Consider the following 24825-nt stretch of genomic DNA (forward strand, 5'->3'; position numbering starts at 1 on the left):
CTACAAAGTTATGGTCAGAGCATACAATATCATATTACAGTTCACCTATCTTGTTAGTAAGACCAGCCTTTGAGAATTGGTCCAGGAACCAGAAGTATATATATATTTTTTACCTTTACAATCTTTTCCTTAACAAGGCTTCCCATACTTTGTCACTCCTAAAATGTTTTGGTTTTCCAGAGGGGAATGATTTATTGAAAAATACACAACATGAAACTTTAAGTTGTGTGATTCTGGATTGCCAGTTGGTATTCATAGGCTCAGTTTTTTGGAAGGAGAGGCTGGGATTCTAATCAGGCTAAAGAAAGTGTTGCTTCGCAAATGGCTCAGTGGTAAAGAACCCACCTGCCAATGCAGGAGATGCAGGTTGGATCTCTGGGTTGGAAAAGATCCCCTGGAGAAGGAAATGGCAACCCACTCCAGTATTCTTGCCTGGAAAATCCAACAGACAGAGGAGCCTGTTGAGCTACAGTCCACAGGGCTGCAAGAGAGTCTGGATGTGACTAATACAACAAACTGGTAAGGACTTTTAACTGCTCCAGTAAGAAGCAGCCCCTAGGGAAGGGCTTGTGTGGGAGGAACGCCCGTTTCCCCAGCGCTACGCCGCACAGCTTTTATTCTTTTTTCGTAATTAAATGTACTATTAAGTACAAAAAGGATACTGTCAGTGAAAAAGTGTTAGTCACTCAGTCCTGTCAGACTCTTTGTGACTCCATGGACTGTCGCCCGCCAGGCTTCTCAGTCCAGTGAATTTTCCAGGCAAGAATACTAAAGTGGGTTGTCATTCCCTTCTCCAGGGGATCTTTCAGACCCAGGGGTTGAACCCAGGTCTCCTGCATGAAGACAGACTTTTACCTGAAACTGGAGTAAAAACACCACTTGAAGTTAGGCAGGAACCATACAACACCAACCCCAGTGTTCAAGCAGAGTGGAAAAACACCCTGGCCCCGAAATCACTTGTTTCTCCCTAGTTTTGCCCTGGATAGCTTAAGTGAACATCTCCACATGCTAACCTCTGAAAAAAGCTTCAGAATACCTATGGTAGAGAATGGTATGATGAGAATTACTGGGGTGACTCAAAGATCCAGGTACAGTGCCTGGCCCATCCCTCTTTATTGCCTTGCCCCCAAACTCACTTCCCTAAAACCCTCACTTGGAAAACTCCAGCTTCAGAGCCCACAGCACATTTCTGCTCTTGATGATCTAGAACTTTGGAAGTGAGGCAATTCAGACAAATGCTTTATTTTAAAAGGAGACTACCAAAACTAAGAGGCTAAGTATTTGACACTAGATCACCCAGGTGGGATTTATAAAACCGATTAAACTGCACCTCATTTTTACTCTTTTGTCCACCCCTAAATTTATTCATACCTTAAACAAAAGACTGGAAGACTCACAGGTTAAATATGAATAGCTCTGCACAGAATGTGTACAAGAGAGGGAGGAACCATAAACCTCTCTCAACACTGCCTTTAAACCCACACTAATTTCTCCTCCCCAAAACCCTTTGCAAATCCCATCCCTACTTTTCCCTAAAACAAACCCCACCAAAATTAAAAGGGGCACCTGGAATTTGTTTTTTGTCATGGACATAACTTACCACCTACAAAAAAGTCACAACGAAGTATAGCTATAGCCATGGCCCCTAACATATATGTAAGACTCCAGAAGTACTGCCCTTTCATGGTCTGTGGAATTCAGACATTCAGAGAAGCCATTATCCCTCCCCAAATAAAAATAAACATCCGTATTCATCATTTCCTTTTTATTCATTAAGTATACAAATTTTTAATTACATGACTTTGTGTGTTTACAAAGCAAAAAACAGGACACAGGGTGGCAGTGTTGACTCACTTTAAACAAAAAAAAAAAGCCATCCTTAAAGTACCAACTTACAAGAAACGTAAATTCTGGTGAACACACTCATTAAAACATAAATAACAAAAACAAGCTAGTTGAAAGGTTACAACCTAATCATAGAACAAACTGACACCGCACAGGACTAAAATATAGGGAAAGACCAAAGTCCATGGGTCTACTAGAGACAGACAAAAAGTAAGGCCCCTAATCCACCTCCTCAATGGTGGGGCCAGACCCAGAACCCCCTTTAGGGGCCTGAGCCCCAAAGCCGCCAGCCCCGGGGCCGCCCGCCCCCTGGTACAGTCTGCTGATGATGGGGTTACACACCTGCTCCAACTCCTTCCTCTTGTGCTCAAACTCATCCTTCTCCGCCAAGGTGTTGGCGTCCAGCCAGGAGATCACCTCCTGGCACTTGTCCAGCACCTTCTTCTTGTCCGCCTCGCTGATCTTGCCCTTCAGCCCCTCATCCTCCACGGCGCTCTTCATGTTGAAGGCGTACGACTCCAGCGCGTTCTTGGCAGACACCCTCTCGCGCTGGACCTCGTCTTCCGCCTTGTACTTCTCCGCCTCCTGCACCATGCGCTCGATCTCCTCCTTGCTCAGCCGGCCCTTGTCGTTGGTGATGGTGATCTTGTTGGCCTTGCCCGTGCTCTTGTCCGTGGCCGTGACGTTCAGGATGCCATTGGCGTCGATGTCGAAGGTCACCTCGATCTGGGGCACCCCCCGGGGGGCCGGCGGGATGCCGCTCAGCTCGAAGCGCCCCAGCAGGTTGTTGTCCCGCGTCATGGCCCTCTCGCCCTCGTACACCTGGATCAGCACGCCCGGCTGGTTGTCCGAGTAGGTGGTGAAGATCTGCGTCTGCTTCGTGGGGATGGTGGAGTTGCGCTTGATCAGGGCGGTCATCACGCCTCCGGCCGTCTCCAGCCCCAGCGACAGGGGAGCCACGTCCAGCAGCAGCAGGTCCTGCACGTTCTCCGACTTGTCCCCCATCAGGATGGCCGCCTGCACCGCCGCCCCGTATGCCACCGCCTCGTCGGGGTTGATGCTCTTGTTGAGGTCGCGCCCGTTGAAGAAGTCCTGCAGCAGCTTCTGCACCTTGGGGATGCGGGTGGAGCCCCCCACCAGGACCAGGTCGTGGATCTGCGCCTTGTCCAGCTTGGCGTCGCGCAGAGCCTTCTCCACGGGCTCCAGGGTGCTCCGGAACAGGTCGGAGCACAGCTCCTCGAACCGCGCCCTGGTGATGGACGTGTAGAAGTCGATGCCCTCGAACAGGGAGTCAATCTCCAGGCTGGCCTGGGTGCTGGACGACAAGGTCCTCTTGGCCCGCTCGCACGCCGTGCGCAGCCGCCTCACGGCCCGCTTGTTCTGGCTGATGTTCTTCTTGTGCTTCCTCTTGAACTCCTCCACGAAGTGGTTCACCAGCCTGTTGTCGAAGTCCTCCCCGCCCAGGTGCGTGTCCCCGGCCGTGGCCTTCACCTCGAAGATGCCGTCGTCGATCGTCAGGATGGACACGTCGAACGTACCCCCGCCGAGGTCAAAGATGAGCACGTTGCGCTCCCCCTTGCCCGTCCTGTCCAGGCCGTAGGCGATGGCGGCGGCCGTGGGCTCGTTGATGATCCTCAGCACGTTCAGCCCCGCGATCACCCCCGCGTCCTTGGTGGCCTGCCGCTGCGAGTCGTTGAAGTAGGCCGGCACGGTGATCACCGCGTTGGTCACCGGGTGGCCCAGGTACGCCTCGGCGATCTCCTTCATCTTGGTCAGCACCATCGACGAGATCTCCTCCGGGTAGAACGCCTTGGTCTCCCCCTTGTAGCTCACCTGCACCTTAGGCTTGTCTCCGTCATTGATCACGCGGAAAGGCCAGTGCTTCATGTCCGACTGCACCACCGGGTCGCCGAACTTGCGGCCGATCAGCCGCTTCGCGTCGAACACGGTGTTCTGCGGGTTCAGCGCCACCTGGTTCTTGGCCGCATCGCCGATGAGCCGCTCGGTGTCGGTGAAGGCCACGTAGCTGGGGGTGGTGCGGTTGCCCTGGTCGTTGGCGATGATCTCCACCTTGCCGTGCTGGAACACCCCTACGCAGGAGTAGGTGGTGCCCAGGTCGATGCCGATGGCCGTGTTTTTCGCCATGCCGGTGCTCTGCCTCTTCGGCTACGAGATAAGCTTCAAAACTGGAAACGGCCGACGGGATCCGCGACGAGAAGCTCGAGCTTTTCGAAACCCGAAAACTGAACGCGCCGGTGCGGCTCCGGGAGATTCTTGGAGACAGCGGGTCTGCAGAAGCTGTTCTCACGGACTAAGCCGCAAGTTTTATCGGCTCTCTCCAGGCTGCTGTTTCTTCTCAGGCGGCTCTGTGTTTATAATTCCTCATCAAGCCCCGCCTTTTTCCTCCTCAGCCAATGACCGAGCTCAGTGGGGCTGCCAGGTCGGGAATATTCCAGGGGTTTCGCCTCAAGTCCTGCCCCCTGGCTTTCTGGGACCAATCAGCGCCCTGGATGCCACTCCTCCCAGAACTCTCCAGACTCTTCTAGGATTCGCTGAAACAGGAATCCTATGAGGAGGGGGAGAGGGGCTGAAAGGTCCACCCACTCAGTCTCTGGTTTCCTGGCGACCAGCCAGCCAAGTAGTTTGGAGTCGACTGGAAGGATCAGCCCTCGGCTTGTAATTAATTGTAGGGTGGTGAGAGGCTCTTGGGGCTCAAATTAGTTTGGTGGTTTAAAGTAAAATTAAAGGCTACACGACTCCCGGGACAACCAAAATACAGAAAGTTCCCGAGTTTCTCGAAGAGGGTTGGCTATCTATGGACCAAGGAGAGTGATCGGAGGCTAACGCTGATGGAAGCAGCCAGTTTGGGCTGGCTCGCCGAGTGGCCGTGCTGGCCGAGAAATGCCTTGGTCATCCGCGGCGCTTTTCCCGTCTTATTTTTAAAATGGGAAGAAAAAGGAGAGCGATACGGCTGTTTAAGTTTTGGCTCCTCTTTAGCCCTATTCAGATGAGTGGGTAAATTTTAATTTTCAGAAGAAAAGCAACTAGGTATATGGTTTTTAGATTGTAGAAGGTTTCCAACGCCTTAGAAGGGACCTGCTCGGTCCGGGGGTGTGGGAAGGGCCGGGTTGGAGCTACAGCGCCCCTGTCCCCGCCCAGAGCCGCTCCCTTTCGCCTCGGGCTGGACTGGGCTTGAGAAAAATTATTTTCCAAAGATATTTAGCTGTATTATGCGCATCTCCGGATTCCTTGTCTTTCCCAGCCTGGGGTGCGGACGCCCCCCTCCCCTCCTCTGTGCCTTTTAAATTCCTGGTTCAGTCTCTGATGATCAGTGGTGCCCGGATTAACCTGAGTCCCGAATTCGGTCTTCTGCCTTGTCATTTGCGGCTCCTAGGCTGTCCACCACTTTTAAGTAAATGTGGTGTGGTGGTGAGCCTGCGAGGGGGAAGTGGGGGTCGGGGGAGCGTTCAGTCCTGTTTGAAGAGCATGCTATATAGTTGGTTGGCGGGTGGCCCATTTTAACCAAACTGTCTGGAATGATGCTGGAAGGTGAGAGAGGTTGGCGGGACCTAGGTTCTATGTCCTCTAAAAGTTCAGGTTGTTTGCTGTGTACTTAATTCGTCCATTTAACTTTTTATCCTAGATTTCAGCTTTCTGTTGTTACCCTCCTTCCTGTTTTAAATACAGTCACATTTGGTAATTTATTCTGGCTTTTGTTTCTTCATCCTTTATGGGCAATGCAAGATCCCTTATTAGGCGCCTAAAGTGAAAATGTGAGGGACATTAAAGGCATAGTAGAGGGGATTCACAACCCACGAAATAGACTCATTACTGTATCCACCTCTTGAGCACAGAAAACATAACAGCACAAGTAGGAGGAGGCAGTTGTGGGGGTTTGTTGTTGTTGTTTTAAAATTAATAGCTAAGCCTTAGTTGCAGCATGGTCAATCTTGGTTGTAGCATGTGGGATCTATTTTCTTGACCAGAGATCGAGCCCAGGCCGCCTGCATTCTCCTCCACAGAATCTTAGCCCTTCTGGACCACCAGAGAAGTACCCGAGGAGGCAATTTCTGATAAAGGGAAGAAATCTTGCTTTTGAACACTTTTGCTTAACTGACATTTACACACGCGAGCACGCACAGCCATCCATCAAAACACCTCTTCCTGAAATCCGAGGGTATTCAGTTGTTTATTCTATAATTTGTTCAGGTTAGTCAGATATACAAATATTGCTTTAACAAATCTGTATCTTTCACTGTGCAGGTAGGTGATAACTTTTTTTACATTCAGGTGTGGCTCTCTAATGAATCACCTCCTTAATCTAGTCAAACTGGTTAAACTTCAGGAAATTTCCATCTCTTTATGCAGACTCTGAATGGGGATTCCCCAAACTTCCATCTTAGCCACCCAGTTTGTGAAGAAGTGTTCACCTCCAGAGAAGTCCTTAACCTCATCCCCTCTCTCTGAAAGCTTCCTCACCATCAGCTGCTACCAGCTGGAGTTCTGGATTTGCTCTCCTCTCCAAAAGTTGCAATTCTCTTCCTCTATTGGCTTGAAGCAAAGGGCATCATTGTCTCCACTGCTGAACAGGGAGACAAGGTGATAGGGCCTCAAATCTTGCAGTTGCTGGGGTGAGGGAGTGGGGGAGCCACTCGAAAATACTGTTTTTTATGAATCAAGCAGTCAGCTACACACTGTATTGACCTACGCTTTGTGTTGTCTCTCTCTGTGGATGACCTGGAAACCTAAATATCCATATTTCTTTTCCTTTTCCTACCAGGAGAGTCTCTTGAATTGTGTCTTCCTTTCACCCTGGACACTTCCCAAAGCAGGAACTCAGGTACAGGTTTAATTGGTGCCTAAGGAGATTTTAAGAATCCCAAGAGATTTTTCACAACTTTATTTGATGCATTTTGGAATGAGGTTTTTTGGGTTGGTTTTTTTTTTTTTGGAATTAGTTTTTTAAAATCGGGTTTAGCGTTTGGAAGAATCAAGGTTAAGGTTGCCCAAGCCTGACAGGGTAAAATTTAAGGGTTGGAGATGGGAGAGCAATTGCCAAAAATGCTGACTGCCAAGGGCAGGAAGTGGGTGGGGCCGGGGGAGCCTTCCTCGCCCTAAAGTTGCAGGATCTTTTTTTGTTCTCTCTCCTTTTTCCTACAGTTTTTCATCCAGTTTGATTTTTCTCAAGTCCATTTGTTTTTAAAAGACAGTATAATTCTAGGTTTTTCAGACAGAAGCAAAAGAGAACAATGTGGCACCTAGAGCCAGGCATTTTTAAATTTTATTTTTGGCTGTGCTAGATCTTTGCTACTACAGAGGCTTTTCTCTAGTTGTGGTGAGCAGAGGCTACTCTCGAGTTGAGCTGAGGGTGAGCAGGCTTCTCATTGTGGTGGCTTCTCTTGTTTCAGAGAATGGGCTCTACGTGCTCAATAGCTGAGGCACACAGGCTTAGCTGCTTCTTGGCAGGAGGACATGTGGGAATCTTCCTGGATCAGGAATAGAACCCGTGTCTCCTGCACTGGCAGGCGGATTCTTTACCGATGAGCCACCAGGCGAGCCCCGAGCCAGGCATTTTTAACCTTCAAAGGGCAAAGGCCTGACAGTGTTAGTCACCCAGTCATGTCCAACTCCTTTGTGACCCCGTGGACTGTAGCCCGCCAGGCTCCTCTGTCCATGGGATTTTCCACATAAGAACACTGGAGTGGGTCGCCCCCTTCTCCAGGGGATCTTCTCCACTCAGGGACAGAACCCAGGTCTCTTGCACTGTGGGCAGATTCTTCACCGTCTGATCCACCAGGGAAGCCCGGCAAAGGCCTGGGAACTCTGCTAATTTCCAGCAGCATGGGGAAAAAACTAGCAAAGGGAAGACCTGGGTTTATATCTAGACTCTATCTCCTTGTTGAAGCTGTTTTTCTTTCTTTCTTAACAATGAAGTACTTGTAAATTAACTAAATTACCCAAGTCTGTATAAATTAGAATTGAAATTTATTTCATAGTATGTTACCATCAAGGATTACAAAGACAATATTTAAAAGACTGTAGTTCAGTGCCTGTGACAGAGTAGTACTCAAAAGTTTCTGCCCTTTTTTTTTTACATTTGAATGTAAAAAATTTATTATTTTCATTTTCCAAGTGTTTTCTATCAGGGGAAAAAAAAGAAATTTTAAGGACAGTTGTCACTTGCTGCCAAATTAAGGGTAGTCTTTCTCCGGTGGTTTAGTCGCTAAGTCATGTCTGACTGTTGCGACCCCAAGGACTGTAGCCTGCCAGGCTCCTCTGTCCATGGGATTCTTCAAGGCAAGAATACTGGAGTGGGTTGCCATTTCTTTCTCCATGCCCTTCCTTCTTTTAATGGAGTAACGCTCTCTCGAGTCTCATCTCTCAATCATTTCTTACTGAGGTGCTTACAAGGTTGGGAATTACTACCAGGACTATGATAGTAATACTTTCGGTTTACCATAAAAACTATCAAGATTTTTAGGCAGAGCCCTTCAGCCAAACCTTTCTGTTTTCAAAGATGAGCACAAAGGTTCAGAGGTTTAGTGGCTTGGCCGGATCACCCAGACAGGTAATTACAAAACCGGTGACTGAACCGACATGTCGGCATACTTCCTACTTTGGACTCCTCTCAATGCTGGCACATAAACCCTATCGTTCCACGCTCTATAAAAAAAGAATAGAAACGACCATGGAAGACCGTAAAGAGTGAATGCCAGGGCTCTACGTGCACCATGGGGGTGTGTGATCTGCGGAGACTCACCTCCAGGCTGTTGCTTCTGACTCACGCCTATCTACCATCTACCCACCCAGCCCCGCCGCTTCCCCCGCAACACCCACACTTCCACCTTTCCAGCCCTTCCAGCTTCTCCCAGGACCGTCTCCCCTTCCCGTTATCACAGACTGGTCGATTGTTAACAGAGGAAGGGAGGGGGAGCCCCGCTACTATGGCTAGGCTGGCAAGAATCTTTTGGAAACTAAATGTAGAGCCGTGACTAAGCTTGATGTTCTAGGGTGGCGGCGGGGCTGGGGGCGAGGGGCGGGGGAGGGAGACTTGGGTGGGGCAGTTTGTTTGTTGAAGAGTGTTCCTACGAGCCAGTCCCCGCCTCTGAGCCCAGAGAGCTCCAGAAAGTTCCTGACACAGCCCGAAACGGGGGCAAGGAGCCAGAGCGAATAAGACCCCGATAGAGCGGGGCGGGGCCTGACGGCGGGGCTGGCCGCGGAGTTGCCTGGCCGGTGCCTGCGTTCTTCGGTTGTCTTCTTCAAAATGAGATTAAAGGAATCAATAGGGGAGAGACCTTTAGAGTTTCCCTCAAACTCGCTAATTTGTTGGGTGAAAACACTGGACAGGTTTGTAACTGACACAAGTAAGTCGGATGGATTGGGGTGGCCAGAAGCGAGAAGGTCCCCACCGCCCGAGGCGGGTGCGCCGCAGCCCTGGGCAGGGATGGGCTACTGCGGCGAGCTTGCTGTCTTCTTTCTGCCGCCGCCCCATCTCCCGAATCTAGTCCCTTGTTCTCATGGGGACGTTTGGAGGGGTAAAAAGGTGGAAGATCCTCTGGGGGTGATTCTGGTCTTCCGGACTCCCCCGCCCTCTTACCCTGTATTTCCTGTGTGCCCTCCCTCCTTCCCCGCCGTGCCCTTTCCTCCGATCCCCTGCCGGGCGGTACTGGCGCCCGTGGGGTGGGGCAGGTTGGCTCGGCATCCCGAATTCGCTGCGATACCCGACTCCTTAATGTCTCTACTTGAGCTGGAGTTAGGAGAGGACTGATGGGGTTGCTATATCCCACTGAACTGCACGGGATACTTTGCGGGTGACCCTCGGGGACGGACTTAAGGTGATCAGTTAGAATAAAGAATGACAGTTGCCCTTTCTTATTCCTATCTTGAGGCTCGCCCCCTCAGAAATCGCCAGTGTTGACTTTTCATCTGAAAACCATTTAACTGAAAGCCCATGCTTCTGTGCACTTGTCTCACAATTACGTTATTGCTTTGGTATCCTTTTCATTTTTAATGACAGAATCCAGTTAAACAGCAGGAGTAACAGTATGATAATAACGTAGTATCTTGGATTTAAAAATCAGTCGCATTACATAACCATTAATTTTTGAGGGCTGGCATAGGGAGGTAGGTGAGATTGAAATTAGGGAAGGCGTTAGATTTTAAAAATGCTTTTTGATCGACCATTATTTTTCCTTGATGCACCACCTCCCCCCCCCCCGCCCCCGCCCCCGCCCCAGTTCCTGCTGCTACCGCAAACACCTTCTCCAGGAATGACTTTGCATTCTCTTTGTCCCTCAGCTTTATGTTGAAGGTGATTATTTTCAAAGTAGTCTGTGTAAGGGACTGTGCAGTAACATCGTATATTGACTTCCTAATAAAACACCCTGATAATCTTAACTGATTTAGCCATAGGAACTCATTTTCTCCAAGTTAATTTCTGGAGATTTCCCTAATCTCTCTTATCAAAGGTGTTTGTTAGGTCTTTACCAATCTCCACCCACCCTCCCCATCCCTTGCCACCTCCCCCTAAAGTAGTGACTGCTTGAAGAGTTACTGTATTATCTGCAGATGACAGTCACAGATGTTATTACTGCAGTTCTGTGGGGGCAGAGGAGGTCTTGTTGCAACCGCATATCCCCATGAAGATTGACTCACTGTGGCAGGAGTCCACCGTGCTACACTTCACCTACTCTAAGGATTAAACCTGTGTTTATATGCTGGCCTGCAAGTCTAAGCATCTCTTAGATTTTCATTTCCAAACTTACAGGGACAGGTCTACCTCTCCATGTTATTCCCATTAATATTAGAGTTTCTTCTAACGCAAGTATTTTGTGAAAGATTTGGTGGGCCTTCAGATACACACACAAAGTGCTTTTCCAGAATGTTGACACAATTTTTTTTTACTATTTTTGGTGAATTCACATAACATAAACCCTTTTAAAGTGTACAATTTAGTGGTACCTAGCCCAGTTTGTGCAATCACCACTTCCACCTGGTTCCAGAATCTCCATAATCCCCAGATACAATTGACTTTTAAAGGGGCTCACTCCCAAGTCGTGAGGATTGTGCCTGGCCTTTTCCCACAAACAGGCTGTGGAGGGGACTATGCCCAGAATGCTAGCAGCAGTTAGGGCAAGAAGCATCTCCAGTGGAAGGAAGCCTGTGGTTAAGCCTTTCTGGTACAGTGCTGCAGGTTTTTTCACTCTTCTAAATTAACCAGCACTAAACCTCTAGCATTAACCGTATTATCTGACACAGTTGTTTAGAATCAGAGAGAGTCAAAGCAGAAAGATTATTGATTGTGAAACCTAGGGTAGACCCATAACCCAGAACCAAACATGCACAAAGCCCTGTGGACAGCAGAGCAAAAACCAATAAAACCTCAGTTGGAATCCAGGTTCAACATCTTTGCTGAACTCATTTTTTTAACCTTGAAATAAATCTTAGTCAAGCCAGTGACTTTAAGTCTCCACATACGTCCACCTGTGGAAGCCAAACACTGCCTATACTCAGTATGGTGGAATGGGAATTAATAAACATTTGAAAGGCCCCTGGTACAGTACCTGGTGGGTAAGAACACTGAAATACTGGGGGTCCTCCTGCTGGGGCATGAAACAGTGACACCTCTCTAAAGTACTCAACTGGGATACTTAAAATGTAGGTAACCAGTACTGGAAATGCAGCATTTTTATCCCAGCATTCTTTCAAGAAATTAAATATAAACTGAAGCATCAGGCCAAACCCTTCCATTTTAAACTCTGAGACCTGGGGATCACAGAGGCTAACACAATAGTGCATAACTAGGCAAGCCAGTACTAGAATTCACATTTCCTCAAGGCAATTTAGGACTCACCTTCTCTTTCCTGCTGAATCCAGATTAAGTAACAAGGCTCCAAGGTATCACCTGTACTTACAAGTAGCAGGAGCCATGACCCTCCACTCTAACTGCCTCTTTTATTTACCTGCTTCTGCAGGAATACTCCCATTCACAGGCTCCTTCTGAGGTCACCCTTAAAGTATCGAGTCCCCCCCCGCTCCCCCCCCCCACCTTGAGGCTACCATGCCAGTAGCCCTTAACATTTTCTGGGTTCACAAACCCAACCTTTCAAATGAGCAGTTTTATATTTCCCAAGGATACTATTTGCCTAAAAGAAATGTGTCATAATGCTATATTCTTCCTTTCCGGATCCCTGACCTTACCTAAGAGGCCAATTGCATTTCATTTTTGGACACTGTAAAAAAAAGACAACCTCTGCAGATCCTTCCGACTTCAAAATAAAAACACAAACAAACATCACTCTAATTATGTGAGTTTATTTACTTGAAAGTAAACAGTGAAAAACGGGGGAGGGGGGGTCCCCCCAAGCTTGAGTTTGGCATGAGTACTACAAAAAGAGAAGTTGACAAAAGATGGCACTATACATTCAGCTCGATACTTAAGATTCTGGAAACGAGTTCCTAACTTAACCAGGAAAGACAGTTCAACATCTCAAACAGCTTGCATAGCTGATAGCTGATGAAAGGCAGATATATAAGGCAACGCAAAGCCTTGGATCCCAACAGTCTCCATAACAAACATGAGCAATCCAGAGGATTCCTAATCCACCTCCTCAATGGTGGGGCCAGACCCAGAACCCCCTTTAGGGGCCTGAGCCCCAAAGCCGCCAGCCCCGGGGCCGCCCGCCCCCTGGTACAGTCTGCTGATGATGGGGTTACACACCTGCTCCAACTCCTTCCTCTTGTGCTCAAACTCATCCTTCTCCGCCAAGGTGTTGGCGTCCAGCCAGGAGATCACCTCCTGGCACTTGTCCAGCACCTTCTTCTTGTCCGCCTCGCTGATCTTGCCCTTCAGCCCCTCATCCTCCACGGCGCTCTTCATGTTGAAGGCGTACGACTCCAGCGCGTTCTTGGCAGACACCCTCTCGCGCTGGACCTCGTCCTCCGCCTTGTACTTCTCCGCCTCCTGCACCATGCGCTCGATCTCCTCCTTGCTCAGCCGGCCCTTGTCGTTGGTGATGGTGATCTTGTTGGCCTTGCCCGTGCTCTTGTCCGTGGCCGTGACGTTCAGGATGCCATTGGCGTCAATGTCGAAGGTCACCTCGATCTGGGGCACCCCCCGGGGGGCCGGCGGGATGCCGCTCAGCTCGAAGCGCCCCAGCAGGTTGTTGTCCCGCGTCATGGCCCTCTCGCCCTCGTACACCTGGATCAGCACGCCCGGCTGGTTGTCCGAGTAGGTGGTGAAGATCTGCGTCTGCTTCGTGGGGATGGTGGAGTTGCGCTTGATCAGGGCGGTCATCACGCCTCCGGCCGTCTCCAGCCCCAGCGACAGGGGAGCCACGTCCAGCAGCAGCAGGTCCTGCACGTTCTCCGACTTGTCCCCCATCAGGATGGCCGCCTGCACCGCCGCCCCGTATGCCACCGCCTCGTCGGGGTTGATGCTCTTGTTGAGGTCGCGCCCGTTGAAGAAGTCCTGCAGCAGCTTCTGCACCTTGGGGATGCGGGTGGAGCCCCCCACCAGGACCAGGTCGTGGATCTGCGCCTTGTCCAGCTTGGCGTCGCGCAGAGCCTTCTCCACGGGCTCCAGGGTGCTCCGGAACAGGTCGGAGCACAGCTCCTCGAACCGCGCCCTGGTGATGGACGTGTAGAAGTCGATGCCCTCGAACAGGGAGTCGATCTCCAGGCTGGCCTGGGTGCTGGACGACAAGGTCCTCTTGGCCCGCTCGCACGCCGTGCGCAGCCGCCTCACGGCCCGCTTGTTCTGGCTGATGTCCTTCTTGTGCTTCCTCTTGAACTCCTCCACGAAGTGGTTCACCAGCCTGTTGTCGAAGTCCTCCCCGCCCAGGTGCGTGTCCCCGGCCGTGGCCTTCACCTCGAAGATGCCGTCGTCGATCGTCAGGATGGACACGTCGAACGTACCCCCGCCGAGGTCAAAGATGAGCACGTTGCGCTCCCCCTTGCCCGTCCTGTCCAGGCCGTAGGCGATGGCGGCGGCCGTGGGCTCGTTGATGATCCTCAGCACGTTCAGCCCCGCGATCACCCCCGCGTCCTTGGTGGCCTGCCGCTGCGAGTCGTTGAAGTAGGCCGGCACGGTGATCACCGCGTTGGTCACCGGGTGGCCCAGGTACGCCTCGGCGATCTCCTTCATCTTGGTCAACACCATCGACGAGATCTCCTCCGGGTAGAACGCCTTGGTCTCCCCCTTGTAGCTCACCTGCACCTTAGGCTTGTCTCCGTCGTTGATCACGCGGAAAGGCCAGTGCTTCATGTCCGACTGCACCACCGGGTCGCCGAACTTGCGGCCGATCAGCCGCTTCGCGTCGAACACGGTGTTCTGCGGGTTCAGCGCCACCTGGTTCTTGGCCGCATCGCCGATGAGCCGCTCGGTGTCTGTGAAGGCCACGTAGCTGGGGGTGGTGCGGTTGCCCTGGTCGTTGGCGATGATCTCCACCTTGCCGTGCTGGAACACCCCTACGCAGGAGTAGGTGGTGCCCAGGTCGATGCCGATGGCCGTGTTTTTCGCCATGCCGGTGCTCTGCCTCTTCGACTACGAGATGAGCTTCAAACCTCAAAACGGCCGACGGGATCCGCGACGAGAAGCTCGGGCTTTTCGGAACCCGAAAGCTGAACGCGCCGGTGCGGCTCGAGGAGGTCCTTGGAGACAGCGGGTCTGCGGAAGCTGTTCTCACGGACTAAGCCGCAAGTTTTATCAGCTCTCTCCAGGCTGCTGTTTTTTCTCAGGCGGCTCTGTGTTTATAATTCTTCATCAAGCCCCGCCTTTTTCCTCCTCAGCCAATGACCGAGCTCAGTGGGGCTGCCAGGTCGGGAATATTCCAGGGGTTTCGCCTCAAGTCCTGCCCCCTGGCTTTCTGGGACCAATCAGCGCCCTGGATGCCACTCCTCCCAGAACTCTCCAGACTCTTCTGGGACTTGCTGGCTGGCACTGTCTCAGAAAGGGGTAATGGGAGGGGAAAAGATGGGAGGGGCTGGTGGGTCGGGAGTTGGGGCGGTGATGTTGACGCCGCCCTGCTCTAGTCGCGTTACAATGGAGGTGCTGCCTCTGACCTCACGGGCTAGTGGAGAATTAGGATGATAGGTCTGGACCCAACTCAAAGTCGTATGACGGGGCGGGTGGGGGGTGGGGGGACACCGCCTGCGCAGTTTGGCTATTGAAGGAGCCCCAAATTATAGGGGCTCCGCAATCTGAACCGTATCAAACTGGATCGAAGGCGGCGGGACACTAGGTGAGTCACAAGTGCTGTGACTGGAATGGGCTGGGAATAGGCAAGACTAGTTAGTAGGTCCTGGTTTGAGGAGGTATTGGAAACTTCTCTAGTTTGTTTAAATATAAGGTATGGGTATGGTGGCTAGTCAGCGAAGGGGGCTCCTTTAAGGGCCGCAAAGGTGGCTGGAATTGCTTAGAGCTACCAAAAAAAAAAAAAAAAAAATGAAGGAGCTGGTAGGTTATTGTCTCCAGATAACAGGAATTCTGTTTTTGAGATTAGAGAAAGTCTTAGAGAGCACCACCTTACCTGAGAAAACTCAGGAGGGCTTGATTGGGTTCTTAGCGGCATTCTTCAGACTGGCCGAAATCTCCACAATCCCTAATAGAGGGTAAAAGAGGACCGGCAGGGTTGCTAAACCCACCTGTGGAAGTGATGTCTTCTGAGGAGACTAGAACTTCAAATAATGAGTTCATCAGAGGCTTGTACAATATTAGAATAAACTATATCACAGACACAGAAACAGGACCGTGGAGTGAGGCCCTGTGAGGAATTAGAATCAATATGCCACTGCCCTCCCTCTTCATGCCTGTTAGCTAGGAGTTTTTCTATCTTGTCCAAAAACCTTGTTTGGAAGAGATGTTTGTACAGGGATTATATGGCAGGATTATTCATAATAGCCATAAAATGGAAACCATTTAAGTGCCACAGAAAGAATGAATAAACAAATGTGGTATATACATACAATAAAAGTTATTCAGCCATAAAGATGCAAGAAATTATGACATGCTGTAAAATAGATGAACTTTTAGGATATTATGGTAAATTAAGCCAGTCACACACGAAAAAAATAGTGTATAATTTCACTCATGTGAGGTACTTAGAAGAGTCAAATTCTGAGAGACAAAAAGTAGGCCCCCCCAAAAATATGTAGACTAGTGGTGGTTCAATGGTTGGGAGGTGAGGGGAAATGGGGAGTTGTTTAATGGGTATAAAATTTGTTTTGCAAGATAAAAATTCTGGAGATTCGTTGGCCAACAATGTGAGTGGACTGACTTCTGAATTGTATGCCAAAAATTGGTTAAGAGGGTAAATTTATGTTGTGTGTATTTTACCACAGTTTAAAATTTAAAAGTTCTCACTGAAAAACTTTTATCTCATTCTTTTCCCACAGACCTAGAAAAACCATGGCTGCTGCTAAGGGAACGGCCATCGGCATTGACCTGGGCACCACCTACTCCTGCGTGGGGGTGTTCCAGCACGGCAAGGTGGAGATCATCGCCAACGACCAGGGCAACCGCACCACCCCCAGCTATGTGGCCTTCACAGACACCGAGCGGCTCATCGGCGATGCGGCCAAGAATCAGGTAGCCATGAATCCCCAGAACACTGTGTTTGATGCCAAACGTCTGATCGGCAGAAAATTTAATGATCCTGTCGTGCAATCAGATATGAAACTTTGGCCTTTCCAAGTAATCAACGAAGGAGGCAAGCCCAAGGTAATGGTGTCCTACAAAGGGGAAAAGAAAGCTTTTTATCCTGAGGAAATCTCTTCTATGGTACTGACTAAGATGAAGGAGACTGCTGAGGCTTTTTTGGGCTACACTGTCACCAATGCTGTGATCACTGTGCCAGCTTACTTCAATGACTCTCAGCGTCAGGCCACCAAGGATGCAGGTGTTATCGCAGGTCTCAATGTGCTAAGAATTATCAATGAACCCACTGCTGCTGCCATTGCCTATGGCTTAGATAAAGCAGGTCAGGGAGAGCGACATGTCTTGATCTTTGATCTGGGTGGAGGCACATTTGATGTGTCCGTGCTGACCATAGATGATGGGATTTTTGAGGTTAAGGCGACAGCTGGGGACACCCATTTGGGTGGAGAGGATTTTGACAACAGGCTTGTGAGCCACTTTGTGGAAGAATTCAAGAGGAAACATAAGAAGGACATCAGCCAGAACAAGCGGGCTGTGAGGCGGTTGCGCACTGCCTGTGAGAGGGCCAAGAGGACCCTGTCATCTAGCACCCAGGCCAACTTGGAAATTGACTCACTTTATGAAGGCATTGACTTCTACACATCCATCACCAGAGCCCGGTTTGAAGAGTTGTGTGCAGACCTGTTTAGGGGCACCCTGGAGCCTGTGGAGAAGGCTCTTCGGGATGCCAAGATGGATAAAGCTAAAATCCATGACATTGTCTTAGTAGGGGGCTCTACTCGAATCCCTAAGGTTCAGAGGCTGTTGCAGGACTACTTTAATGGTCGTGATCTCAACAAGAGCATCAACCCGGATGAGGCAGTTGCCTATGGGGCTGCAGTTCAGGCAGCCATTTTGATGGGGGATAAGTCTGAAAAGGTACAGGACCTGCTTTTGTTGGACGTGGCTCCCCTGTCTTTAGGTTTGGAGACCGCAGGGGGAGTCATGACTGTACTAATCAAGCGCAACTCCACCATCCCCACGAAGCAGACACAGATTTTCACCACCTACTCAGACAATCAGCCGGGCGTGCTGATCCAGGTGTATGAGGGCGAGAGGGCCATGACTCGGGACAACAACCTGCTGGGGCGCTTTGATCTGACTGGAATCCCTCCGGCACCCAGGGGAGTGCCCCAGATTGAGGTGACCTTTGACATTGATGCCAATGGTATTCTCAATGTAACAGCTATGGACAAGAGCACGGGCAAGGCCAACAAGATCACCATTACCAATGACAAGGGCCGGCTGAGCAAGGAGGAGATCGAGCGCATGGTTCTGGATGCTGAAAAATACAAAGCTGAGGATGAGGTCCAGAGAGAGAAAATTGCTGCAAAAAATGCCTTAGAATCCTATGCTTTTAACATGAAGAGTGCTGTGAGTGATGAAGGTCTACAGGGCAAGATTAGTGAGTCTGATAAAAAGAAAATACTGAGTAAATGCAATGAGGTCCTTTCGTGGCTGGAGGCCAATCAACTGGCTGAGAAAGATGAGTTTGATCATAAGAGAAAGGAATTGGAGCAAGTATGTAACCCAATCATTACAAAACTCTACCAGGGAGGATGCACTGGGCCTTCCTGTGGAACAGGGTATACACCTGGAAGGGCTGCAACAGGCCCCACAATTGAAGAAGTAGATTAATCTTACGTGGAGCTGGACGGTTCTAGGGTGCCTCTAAGATGAATTTTGTTGCCCTCATCTTCAAACATGGTTATGATTCCTGAATTGACTGGACCTGAATCTAAGTGACTATCCCTTTTGGATTCTGATGGAGGAGTCTCATATACCATCTTTTCACACTCCAACAATTTTCTGACACATTCCAACAAATTTCTGACTCTGGAATGAGACTCTTAGGAAAACTAGGCACCTCTCAGAACCATTTGAAGAATCTGAATGTCTGTTATTTATTTCCAGCCTTCCCAACTTCCTTTTTCCTGTATGGATGGTTATTTGTCCCTCAGTAAATTTGTTCCTAAAGCAAATTACTTGTGGTATTTTTAGACTATGAGTGTATCTTGTAAAAAGGGAGAGTGTGTGGAGCGACCACGTGTGGTCTGTTTGTGAGCTAATTGTGAATGATTAAACTGGTAAGGGCAAAGTATTTGAATTTTCATGAGCTGATTGAAGAAGGGAAAATAACTTTTGATTATCAGGCACCTTTAACCTTTAGCCCCAGTTAGAGTAGCTGCTAATTTAGATACTGCTTTTAAGTGATTGACTGATTTAGGTGTTTAAGGTTGAGCTGGGGAGTTGGGGCAACGACCAACTTCTGCTTGATGTCCTGATGTCACTCATAGGTGGGGCCTAGGAGATCCTGCCCCTGTGCACTCCATATTACGGTCCTTTACCTGCTGAATATATTTCTTAAAAAATCTCCTAACAAATGTGTACTTTTATGCAAGAAGAGAAATGAAAAACTTATGAGCTTATCCCTTAAAAAAATACCTTCACCTATTGTCATAATTTCACATACTTATAAAGCCTGGGGGAACATGATATAGAAGTATGTGCATTTACTGCATTAGTGTCCCTTTGTGTTTGAGAGGGAAATATTTGGAAGTGAAATATTAGAATGGGTACTTTTATCCCGGATCCATTGTGTTCTGTTTTACTCAGTGCTTTACAGGACAGCCGTAGGCAGAGTGTAAAAGAAATATGGACTGAGAGAGTAATGTGTTTATTGGGAACCTTTGATAAAATCAAGATTTGCGGGCGTGCAGGCTCTTGATCTCGGGGACTTCCCAATTTTTGTTGTTGTTGTTACCCACGTGTAGCATACAGAGAAAAATGTACAAATCATCATGGATTTTCACAAGCTCCCCAGCAGTCAGTCTGCAATAGGAAGTGTCTTTAGGGTAAGAGCAAATCGGGCTGGGAGTGAATTTATTGTCAAAGAAAGGAACAAAAACCTAAGAGGCGGTGAGCCAGCCTTTTTAACCCTCCGGGCGCAGTTGGGACCCGCGCCTGCGCGGTGGGAGCTCGCCCCTCCGGGAGGAAGTCGGAAGGCGGGAAGCCCCGCCCCTCTCCCGGCTTTGGCTTTCTCCTCAGTTTTACCCGGCCGGCTCCCCTTGAGCCGTGATCCAGCCGTTCGCTCTCCTCCATCACTCGGAGCTCTCCGCTGCGCCTCCCCGCTGCGCCTGCGCGACCCCACCCCGCCCCACGCGCGGGCTCGCGTTCAATTCCCGCCAGGCCTCCGGCCCACGGCACCCGGCCCGCGCCTTCCCGGTTCGGCGGAGAGCCGGCGGCGCAAGCACCATGGTAGGTACCGTGACGTCACAAGGGGGCGCCGTCGGGGAGCGCGGGCGGTTGGGACGGTTGGGGGCGGGGTGGGCGTCCCTTTGGAGGCTTTGTTCCTCTGGGCTGGCGTTGGGCCCTAGATTATCCCTCCATTATTGGTTCCTCACCTCAAGTTCTTTGAGAAGAGACTTGGAAGCAAATGGAATTTTTTACCCCCTATGAGAGAGTCAGCAGGGACAGTAGACCTCAAGGAGCATTTCCTTGACGGAGACCAGGCTCCGAGAAGGGGCGGGTGGAATACTTAATACATCTAGGAGGTGTGGACAGGACTCCAGGAGAGATAGTCCATTGAGGCAGACCCGAGGTGTGCAGGGCAGATGACTCTAGGGCTTTACGTCAGGGGCTCGTAGTATGCATCATCGTCAGGGCTTCAGCTGTTCATTCGAGTATTCCTTCTTGTGTATTCCTGTGAAGTTTAGAGAACTGCCAGAGATGTGGCGGGATCCCAATACCAGTGTTTGGTAATACTGGCAGGGGTTCACACCTCTTTACTATGTCCCTTCCCATATGATGGTTTTCCCCCTCTCGCCCAATAGCTCTTCTATTCCTTTTTCAAGTCCCTTGTCGGCAAGGATGTGGTCGTGGAACTCAAGAATGACCTGAGGTAGGTGCTTGTTCCCACAAGTTTGTAGGGGGTGGATGTGCTGAGCGCCCTGGAACCTGTTTAATTTGAGGAGTATTTGAGCACTAGGCAAGGTGGGAGAGATACAAAAGGAAGAAATGACTTGTGTCTTAAACTTACAGATTAGCTGGGGAGTTGTATCATGTATTGGAAAACAATATAAAGCAATATATAAGTAGTAAGTACCAGAGAGAAAACAGGGCAGACCCAACTTCTAGAAATCGAAGTATCAGTTCCACAAGTAACAATGTATGTAGAAAGATGGTAGATTTGTGTGTGTGTGTGTAATAGTCACAAGTTGGGGGGGGAATAGCCATAAATAGGGAATGGGTTCGATTGTGGTATTTCCATATAATATAGCTGTCACACAGAAATGAGATACCAATAGGAAAAGCTATTGCAGTACTGTATATGTGGCATAATCTCCCTTTTGTTGAAGAAAATATAAAAGATACACAGGAGACTGGTGCAGCTCCTTCTGTCTGTACAGCTTTTACATCCCCTGTCCCCTTGTATCATTAGCTTCTAATCATCTCTCAGGACTTGGATTAAACGCTATATCCCTGGACTTTCCTGGTTCTAGCCAAGTACACTATTCTGTTACAAAGTCTTTTTCCTTGCTACAGGGTGCTTCTCAAATTATGATTTCATAGAAATGTAACTGTTTAGGAACCATCTTTCCTACAGGGCCGAGACCATGTTTAAGCTTACCACTGTGTACCTAATGTCTAACACAGGCCTGAATAAATTGTTTAACTCATTTTATTTTCAGAACATCTCTACATGACATACACTATTGTTGCTGTTTTACACATGAGGAAACTGAAGGTTGGATAGATTAAGAAACTTGGTTAGGTCTACACAACTAGTAAAAGACAAAACCAGAACTTAAATTCCATTATCTGCACACACACCCGCAATACCTTTCTAATGGGCTTCCCTGGAATGCAGGAGACCCTGGTTCAATTCCTGGGTCAGGAAGATCCACTGGAGAAGGGACAGGCTACCCACTCCAGTATTCTTGGGCTTCCCTTGTGGCTCAGCTGGTAAAGAATCCACCTGCAATGCAGGAAACCTGGGTTCGATCCCTGGGTTGGGAAGATACCCTGGAGAAGGGAAAGGCTACCCACTCCGGTATTCTGGCCTGGAGAATTCCACGGACTTTATGTCCATGGGGTTGCAAAGAGTCAGACATGACTGAGCAACTTTCACTTAACCCGTTTTCAAATTAAAAACAGGGTATAGTCTCTATGCAGTTGTGAAACTTGCTTTTCACTTAACAGTATGTTGTGGGTATTTTCCATGTCAATAAAGTTGATGTTTAATGTTGTTAATGTCTGAATGACATTTTTCTAAGCTGGCTAGAACTGATTTAAGCAAAACCTTGCTTTGCTGGACACTTAGGCTGTTCCCAGTTCTTTGTTTTTACAAGTGATTTTGCCCTGAACATCCTCAAGGGTAAGTCTTTGTATACATCTCATTTCATTAGAAGAAGTAAAAAATCCTTTGAATGAAATGTACATTTTAAATATCAAAACATACTACCTGACTATCCTTTAGAAAGTTTGAATCAGTGTATTGTCTCCCCAGCAGTTCCTTCTACATTTCTATGTGAGATAATTTCTTAGTGGGGGAAACATTGACATGGCAGAATGGTGAAGCAAGGGATTTATTTGCCTTTTAGGTCAGAGATTTCTGATCTATGGTACCAGCAATGCATGTGATATTGATGGCATATAAATTGGGTCCATATAGAGAGACAAGTGTGGAAACCACCACTACTTTCATCACTTCTGTAAGATGACTTGTTTTTTATTTTCCTCTTTTTTTCTTCCTGGGTTTTCCAAATGGCAAGAATAACTGTTGTTATAGCCCCAGACCTTAAAGCAAGGACTTAAAGATTCAAAGGTAATCTATTGGGTTGGGAGAAGTGTTCTTTCTCTCATGCTGGGTGTCAGACCACTTTTGTGCCAAGTATCTCATTCTAAAGGAACTGAAGAAAAGTTACCACTTTATGCAATTCCTGAAAGTTATTTCACAGCTGCAGTAGGTGATAGGGCACCAAGGTTTTGTTTTGTTTTTTTTTAAGCATCCAGGAATATGGTGAAATCACCACTGAGGCAGTTGGTCTGACACTGGATTTCAAATACTTAGAATTTTACAAAAATTATGGCCCAACAGAGAACGGACAACTTGAATTTTGGCAAGATGAGGATGTTTTAAAAACTTATTTATTAACAATTTTTTAATACAAAAAAAGGTCAATTAAAGAGCAGTTATTCTTACAAAGAAAACTATTGATAACCTTTACCACACTATACACATACTACACTAGCTTTTTTTTTTTTTTAACACTAGCTTATGTTTCCTCTTTTGTCATAGATTCTTGGAATCTTTGAGTGCACATTAATGTTTGAGAAACAGGTTCTAAGGAACTTAGAAGCTGGTGGTGACATGCAGGAGGGTTAGGATGAGGGCAGCCAGGCTGGAGGCTAGCCTGGATTGAGCTGTAAAGTCATTAGACCTTGGTTTGTCAGAATTATAGAAATTGCAGAAATGTTAGACATCAGCAAACAATGGGGATTTGTAGGACATGAAGGGTCCTTGATTTACAGGGTTTGAGGTTGTGAGACAGTGTTGAAACCATTGGCAGAAATTAAAGGATTGGGAGAGAGTCTGGCTTGAAGCACTGGTATTTAGATAGCATTCCTCTTTAACATTGCAGGGGGCTCATGGATTGAGGGAGAGGACATCCCTTGTGCCTACATCATCAAGAACACTGCTAGTTAATTTATATTGGGCTTCCCTGGTGGCTTAGAGGGTAGAGGGAGAGGACATCCCTTGTGCCTACATCATCAAGAACACTGATAGTTTGTTAATTTATATACATTACATATGGGGCTCTGGTTCCAAACCAGTAGTATTTGAAAAGAACTGATAGTTTGGGGGGGGGGGGGGTCAGACAGGCCTGGATCAAAGTCCTTGTTCTAAACTTGGCCAAGTTACAAAATGTTTCTGGGCCCCTGGATGTTTCATAATAGCTACCCAATGAAATGGCTGTGAAGATTACAAATACTATGGAGAATACAGGTCTGGCACATAATAACAGTTGTCTGATGGCAGCTAAGAGTGAGTTGGTTTAGGGAGAAGAGATGTGAGGTCTAAAATAACACACTGCTCTGGAAGCACTTTCTTTCCTACTCCAGAGCTTAGTCATGCCCCTTTCTGGTTGTACCTTTTCTGGTTTCTTCAAGTCCTTTACTTCCCCCAACCATGTTCTTATCCCCTGCTCTGAAGTCACCTCTGTGTTGACTTTGGTATAAATTAATTTGGTTTTACCCTCTCTCTGCCCATAACAGCATCTGTGGAACTCTCCATTCTGTGGATCAGGTGAGATTATAATAAGGGCCCTGAATGGGGTCTTGGGGAAGGAAACGGGAGAGCTTGAGAGCTGGGTACTTTCATCTTGTCTCTAGTTTTAATGATGGTGTTCATCTTTTCTTAGTATCTCAACATCAAACTAACTGACATCAGTGTCACAGACCCTGAGAAATACCCTCACATGGTGAGTTGTGGATAGTAGAGAAGAGGAACACCTCTCAAAGAAACCAGGAGGTCCCTGGGTGGATGGAGGGCATTTTTTAAGGGTGTTTTCACATTTGCCTATCTTTGTCTAGTTATCAGTGAAGAACTGCTTCATCCGGGGCTCAGTGGTTCGCTATGTGCAGTTGCCAGCAGATGAAGTCGACACACAGTTGCTACAAGATGCAGCAAGGAAGGAGGCCCTGCAGCAGAAGCAGTGATAGTTCCTCCTACCTTCCCCTCCTTCCATTGGTGACCCTTAACATCATGTCCCAGCCCCGGAGGCCTCCCTCCCATACTTCTTGAGGTGTTGTTTCTTTTTTGATAGCAAAAGCTTTTTTTTTTTTTTTTTTAAGGAATGTGGATGAGAGGGCTAATAATGGGGAGCGGCTGTCCTCTGTTGAGTAGGCTGAGGAACTGAGAAGCCTTCCCTGTCTCCAGCACCTGCCTTTCTCACTTCTTCCCTGGAGGTGGTGGGAGAATCTCTCAGAGCTCTCCAGGGTAGCACGTGATTTATTGTGGGGAGGGAAGGAATCTATCCCGCATCGGGAATAAAATTTATGAAGCAAATTCGAGTTCTGGTTCTGTGTGTGCTTTGGGAAGGGGGCTGGAGAGGGTGGGCAAGGCGTGCTGAATTCGTCCAAGCCCTGTTATCCCTGTTACCCAGCATTATCCGCTACTACTCTCGTGGTACAAACCATATCATTACCCCAACTGGACTATGCCGTTTTCTGAACATTCGCCTACCCAACATAACCTTATACTGTACCTACAGTGCTTGCTG

At 48.5% G+C, this 24825-nt stretch overlaps 4 protein-coding genes across 8 annotated transcripts; 2 read left to right on the forward strand and 2 right to left on the reverse strand.

Moving 5' to 3' along the window:
• Nucleotides 1–1748: 1748 nt before the first annotated feature.
• Nucleotides 1749–4427, reverse strand: LOC122430140 (heat shock 70 kDa protein 1B-like). The gene has a single exon (XM_043450959.1). It carries the CDS (start codon nt 3988–3990, stop codon nt 2065–2067), a length of 1926 nt encoding a protein of 641 aa, XP_043306894.1. The 5' UTR covers nt 3991–4427; the 3' UTR covers nt 1749–2064.
• LOC122430141 (heat shock 70 kDa protein 1B) lies at nt 1749–14567 on the reverse strand. Its single transcript, XM_043450960.1, has 2 exons — nt 12452–14567; nt 1749–2073 (listed from the first exon to the last, which is right to left on the reverse strand). Exons 1-2 carry the CDS (start codon nt 14366–14368, stop codon nt 2065–2067), a joined length of 1926 nt encoding a protein of 641 aa, XP_043306895.1. The 5' UTR covers nt 14369–14567; the 3' UTR covers nt 1749–2064.
• Nucleotides 9053–18522, forward strand: LOC122430139 (heat shock 70 kDa protein 1-like). Of its 5 annotated transcripts, none has more exons than XM_043450953.1 (2): nt 9053–9192; nt 16240–18522. In XM_043450953.1, exons 1-2 carry the CDS (start codon nt 9110–9112, stop codon nt 18176–18178), a joined length of 2022 nt encoding a protein of 673 aa, XP_043306888.1. In that variant the 5' UTR covers nt 9053–9109; the 3' UTR covers nt 18179–18522. The 5 variants fall into 5 exon arrangements, with proteins under 5 accessions (XP_043306888.1, XP_043306890.1, XP_043306892.1 ...); XM_043450955.1 differs by having other exon boundaries at nt 9058–9209; XM_043450957.1 differs by lacking the exon at nt 9053–9192 and adding an exon at nt 14397–14800.
• A 996-nt stretch (nt 18523–19518) lies between these two features.
• On the forward strand, nt 19519–24611 carry LSM2 (LSM2 homolog, U6 small nuclear RNA and mRNA degradation associated). The gene is made up of 5 exons (XM_043450961.1): nt 19519–19798; nt 20374–20441; nt 23819–23849; nt 23965–24024; nt 24137–24611. The coding sequence occupies exons 1-5, from the start codon at nt 19796–19798 to the stop codon at nt 24260–24262; spliced, it is 288 nt and encodes a 95-aa protein (XP_043306896.1). The 5' UTR covers nt 19519–19795; the 3' UTR covers nt 24263–24611.
• Nucleotides 24612–24825: the final 214 nt, after the last annotated feature.

This window comes from Cervus canadensis, chromosome 28 (assembly GCF_019320065.1).
Source record: "Cervus canadensis isolate Bull #8, Minnesota chromosome 28, ASM1932006v1, whole genome shotgun sequence".
NCBI classification, from domain to species: Eukaryota; Metazoa; Chordata; class Mammalia; order Artiodactyla; family Cervidae; genus Cervus; species Cervus canadensis.